A 5748-nucleotide genomic window follows, 5' to 3' on the forward strand; every position below is an offset into this window, starting at 1 on the left:
GATGGGCCCTGCTGGGGCCTGCTCACTGCTTCCCCCACGTCTGTGTAGCGGGGGAGGAAACTTTCCCCTACCCTCCTCGGTTCTCTTTGCTTATCTAATAATTAAATCTACATAACACAGATAAACAAGACAACATAAACTTCACTACGTAGGTATGAATGGGAACTCCACATACATGAGAAGGTCAGAAACAAAAAGTTACCATGAGGTATATGAGAAATCATAAAGAAAAAATTGCCAAATTTCACTAATAGCTTCTATAAGTTAAAAAAAAATCAGTAATCAAACTCATAAGGCAAACAACAAACATTTGAACAAAGGAAACCATTTGCATTGTATGTGATAAGATGCAGAGTGTGGCACCGTTAACAAGAGCTCGGTCAGGTCTGGTCTTGAGATCTGCTCTGTCCCCCTGGCTGTGTGCTCTGAGTGAGTTACTCAGTTTCTCCCGGGCTCAGTTTCCTCATCTCTAAAATGGGAATGATGTTACATGTATTGGTTGGTCTGTATGAAGAGGAAACTTGTATGTAATGTATGTAAAGCACCCGTCACACAGTAAGTCCTCACACAGGGCTGGCTGCTCTTATCACCGTCATTGTCATCATCTCTTCCAATTTAATAAGAATGAGACAAATATCCCAGGAGAGTGAGTCTTGACATAATAGTTAGTTCCTATGGCCAATAAACAAATGAAAAAATAAAATAAAAAAGGTCATCCTCACTAATAGAGAAGAATGCAGATGAAACCACAGCGTGATGCCATTCTTACCAAATTGTTTGGTTTCTTTAAACTGGCTAATTAAGTTTGGTGTATCCCAGAATGGAATGCTTAGGTAAGAAGGTGGGAAATTGCTCAGATGTTTTAAAAAGTGATCCTTTCCCTGGGGGACAAGGACAGGCAAGCACTGTGCGGCAGAGGGAGTAAAGTGATGGAACTTTCTGAAAGGCACTGGGCCATATATAGCAAAGATTTATAAACAGGAAACGTCATTAGAATGTCACTTCCATCCTGGCTGGTTGCTCAGTGGTTAGAGCGTCGGCCCATGCACCAAAAGGTCTCAGGTTTGATTCTCAATCAGGGGCATGTGCTGCCTGGGTTGCAGATTCTATCCCTGGTCCCTGGGGTGCGTGCTGAAGGCATCCAATCGATGTGTCTCTCTCACACAGATATTTCTCTCTCTGTCTCCCTCCCCCCTCTCTAAAAAAAATCAATGGAAAAAATATCCTTGGGTGAGGATTAACAAACAGAAAACAAACAAAAAGTATGCTACTTCATAATAGCAGAAAATTAGAAAATTATAAAAAACTTAAATTTCTTTAAACTGGCTAAATAAGTTTGGTGTATCCCAGAATGGAATGCTTAGGTAAGAAGGTGGGAAATTGCTCAGACGTGTGAAGTAGGAAAAAAGCAATAAAGAAAACCACATGTAAAGGACAAGCCCGTGGTGCATATGAACAAAGACATTGTTTAAAGATAATTCAGAAAAAAATAGGTTGGGAATGTTAATAGCATATCCCCCCGTGTTGGGATTGTGGATGGCTTTCATTTTCCAATATTTATTTCTCTAGATTTGCCAGATTTTCTACAATTTAACAGGTAGTACTGTGGGGGAATCATTTAAAAATTTACAAATAAATGTTACTTCGATGGGGAAAAGCCCCATGACCTATTCACGGGTAAGTACAGTGAGCGGGCTCCCGGGCTGCTCTCGTGGGTCCTGCTTTGTGCAGCCTCCTGCTCTTGTTCCCACAGTGACCGCTTGGCGCTGCTCCAGGTTCGGGCCATCCTGCAGCAGCTGGGCCTGAACAGCACCTGCGACGACAGTATCCTCGTCAAGACCGTGTGCGGGGTGGTGTCCAGGAGGGCCGCGCAGCTGTGTGGTGCTGGCATGGCTGCCGTGGTGGATAAGATCCGGGAAAACAGAGGGCTGGACCATCTCGATGTGACCGTGGGGGTGGATGGAACTCTCTACAAGCTTCATCCGCAGTGAGTGGGGCTTCCGGTTGGGATGGGCAGAGCTCCCTGGGCTGTGAGGTCCTTTGATGGTTATGGGGCATCGGGATGTGAGTCCCACCAGGACAATGCCTCACCTGACGGCTGTGCGCTCAGGGACTGGGGCTGAGCTGGGATGAGGTCATGGACTGCTCTGAAGTTTAACTGAGAGGCAGATTAGCGCTTTACCTGGCCAGCTTACACCAGGGTCGTGGCATGTCCCTCTCCCCGCTCCTCCTGGGCCCATTTAGGTCGGGCGGAGTCCAGGTGGGGAGCAGGAAAGGAGGGAGAGAGGGGTGTGGGCCGCCCCATCAGCCTGGATAGCTGCAGCCTGGCCAGGAGGCTATTTGGTAAGTGGGGAGAGGGAGTGAAGGAAAGGGGGAGGAGGGCTCTTTGTCTTGTTCATCTGCTAAATCAGCTTCTCAGGAGACACAGGAGTCGTATTGGCTCTGGGCTTGGAGCAGGGAGGGGGCTGGGGAGGAACTTCTTTCAGTCAAGTGCCCGGCACCTCATCTGCTCTTGTGCCAAGCGTGTCCCAAAACTTGGCTCTTGTGAATAGTGACCATATAATTTACTGTCTGAACTCTTGGATGCTTTTGTCAGCGAAGAGAGTGCTGTTAGTAATTACACTGGGACCATCCCAGCTACACCAGGCCATAATGTCACCCTACTTAACAGCAACGTTACCCAACTCATCGTAGGCACTTCCTGCTTCCCTCATGGCCGTGGCTATGGATGGACCGGTCTGTCTGGCTCCACCTTAATAGCCACCCTCTTCCTCACCTGAGGTAGCACCCAGGTGTGGTTTAGAGCTAGGCTTTGGAGCCATACACACCTGGATTTAATCCTGGCACCATCATTTGGAAGCCGTGTTCAGTTGCTCAGTCTTGCCAAGTCTCACCTTCCTCATGGGATAATGGCTGCTGGCAGGACTGGAAATTATGTCTATAAAGTGTAGGTAAATGGTAGGCGTTCCGCAAAGGGCAGTCCATGTGACCTCTGAGAGCCCCCATGTCCTGAGCATCCTCAGTCTGGTCTGTCAGGCGTTCCACAAAGGGCAGTCCATGTGACCTCTGAGAGCCCCATGTCCTGAGCATCCTCAGTCTGGTCTGTCAATGGCTGCTGGCAGGACTGGAAATTATGTCTATAAAGTGCAGGTAAATGGTAGGCGTTCCACAAAGGGCAGTCCATGTGACCTCTGAGAGCCCCCATGTCCTGAGCATCCTCAGTCTGGTCTGTCTCATTTTCAACAAAAAATGGAAGAACGTCGAGTCACCTCTCATGTAGAGATTCTCCTTCACTTGCAGGCCTCCCCTGTTGGCTTCTGGTGCGGGGCTGTAGCTGGTGACGGGCTGGGGGTCCGAGGGCTGCGGCTGTGGGCAGGTGATTTCCTGCATGGAGGCCCTCGCACAGCTCTTGGTTTTTGGCCCCCTAGGTGTGTCTTTGAGGACAGGCGTGTCTCAGTGTATTATTCATGCCCTGGCCCTTGTATGCCGTACAGGGTAGTTTGGTTTTCTCAGCTGAGAATTGTAATCATAGGATTGATTGTAAATCCACCGGCTACTCTCAATAAGCCACAGCTGCTGCTAAGCAGCCCCTCCTGCCTTGTTTGCCCTCCTAATTATTAGAGTCCTTTGGCATCTTCAGGTGGGTCCGGCATCTCTTTTCATCTTACCCTACCTACCCTTTTCTTCTCTTTTTTAGCTTCTCCAGAATCATGCACCAAACCGTGAAGGAACTGTCACCAAAGTGTAACGTGTCCTTCCTCCTGTCCGAAGATGGCAGTGGCAAGGGGGCTGCCCTCATCACGGCAGTGGGCGTCCGGCTCCGGAACGAAGCGGGCAGCTAAGAGCCCCGGACCCCAGCCTGCTGCCCTTCCAACACTTACTTCTCTCTCCAAGCAGCGACCCCCCCACCCCCCCAATCTCCCAGCGAGTGGAGCTGGGAGACGCCAGCACCAGAGCCCGCCACTGCCACAGCGGGAGGAGAGCAAACGCCGGCCACTGGCGCCTAACGTAGGGTACAGAACCGAGTGTGTGCTGCTGATAATACCTCTCCCCTCCCGGCCCTCCTCACCTCCCTGCCACTCTGCATGAGTTGATTTCAGCCTGGCCGTCCGTTCCCCACGTGTGAAGTGTCGTGGCGTCCATTCTAATTTATGCATTCGTCCAACATTATTTATTGGCCTGAGATGACAAGTCACACCATCCGACAGGCCTCATGGGCGTCTGCAGCCCGTCCTTGGGGACGAACCCCCGTGTGAAATGTATTATCACCAGCAGACACTGCCTGCGCTCCGCCCAGGGGCGCTCGCCGCCTCCTCCCGTCCCAGCACCCACTGCTGGCCTCCCAAGGTTCCCGTCCGGGCGTGTCCATGCCACTGGGTTGTGTGTCTGTGGACCTGGTCGTAGCCACGTGGTGACTGTCTTGCATTCTGTCTGGGGGGGGGGAGGTGCGCGGTCCTGTGGCAAAGTGTCTTGTCTCCTCTGTAAAAGGAACCAACCAACAAAACAGTGCCCTCATTGGAATGTCCCTTCGCTTCTGTGAGCCATGTCGTATGACCTAGTAAACTTTGTACCAGTTCAAAGACCTGAGTGATGCTTGATGGCCGGGGACCGGGGAGGACATGGAGCGACAAAAACCAAACCCTGGGGATTTCTGTGGCTGCCTGGTCAATGGGGGGATTGAGGTGAAGATCGTGTGCTTTAGGCCCCGCCTTCCTCTGGGCTCCTGAGGACTCTCCCTGCTGCATCAGGGCTAGCCTCTCCCCGGGTCTTCCAGCACCTGCTCCAGCCCCAGGGTCCTGTCCTGGGGAGAGGCTCCTGCAGCCCCCGTCCCAGGTAAAGGGATGCCCTCTGTCCTCCTGCAGCTCCCGTCCCAGGTAGAGGGGTGCCCTCTGTCCTCCTGCAGCTCCCGTCTCAGGTAAAGGGGTGCCCTCTGTCCTCCTGCAGCCCCCGTCCCAGGTAAAGGGGTGCCCTCTGTCCTCCTGCAGCCTGGCCTCCTCACTTGCTGTGGGAACAGGGAAAAAAGTCCACTTGGCTTCCCGGGGCTGTCTGGGTTTAATGAGAGGCCGGGCCACATCCGCCTCCCCTGCCACCCCCAAGCAGATCTGCCTTCGGCACCTTCTCTGCCAACTCTGACATCCAGAGGATGGCGGGCCAAGGCCCAACGCAGATGAAGTCCTGCAGCAGCCTGGGCACAGGGTGGCTGCACTCACCCCTCCCCCACCTGACATTAACTCCTTCTGCAGGAGCCTGGCCCTTAGCTGACCCTTGCATCCCTACCCCTCCTCAGCCTTGAGGCCGCTGTTCCATTTTGGATCCTCCCACAGCCCGTCCCTTCGGAGGATCCCACATCAGTCCGCATTCTGGTGCCTGTGACGGGTGCCACGCGAGCCTTCCAAGCTATGGCTACAGCTCTGGGTGCCCTCTCCCCCAGTAACGAAGACCACGGCTGCTGTCTATTAAGCGCTTAACCTGTGCTTGGCCTGGTAGTTTATGGGCACCATCCTCCCCGCACACCGCACGGGGGGGTGAGGTGGGGGGGGAGGAGCCGAGGGTCCCAGGAACAAGTAGCTATGGCTACAGCTCTGGGTGCCCTCTCCCCCACCCCCCAGGATGGGTGGCCGCCCCAGGACTGACCGCATGCTCCCTTGGTGTGGTGAGACCAGCCCCTTTATTGGGCAGTGCCGATGCCTGTGCACAGTGATCTTTGTGGAGAACACAGCATTAATCTTGGTTCTTCTGCAGGGACCC

At 52.9% G+C, this 5748-nt stretch overlaps 1 protein-coding gene across 1 annotated transcript in view; it reads left to right on the top strand.

Moving 5' to 3' along the window:
• The window catches only part of HK1 (hexokinase 1), a 64757-nt gene extending 60177 nt beyond the window's left edge, over positions 1-4580 (top strand). The window contains exons 17-18 of the mRNA XM_015562102.1: positions 1624-1987; positions 3698-4580. Coding sequence (XP_015417588.1) covers positions 1624-1987; positions 3698-3842 — 509 coding nt within the window. The 3' untranslated portion in view covers positions 3843-4580. The remainder of the gene's footprint in view (positions 1-1623; positions 1988-3697) is intronic.
• Positions 4581-5748: the final 1168 nt, after the last annotated feature.

This window comes from Myotis davidii, unplaced genomic scaffold (assembly GCF_000327345.1).
Source record: "Myotis davidii unplaced genomic scaffold, ASM32734v1 scaffold134, whole genome shotgun sequence".
Classification (NCBI taxonomy): Eukaryota; Metazoa; Chordata; class Mammalia; order Chiroptera; family Vespertilionidae; genus Myotis; species Myotis davidii.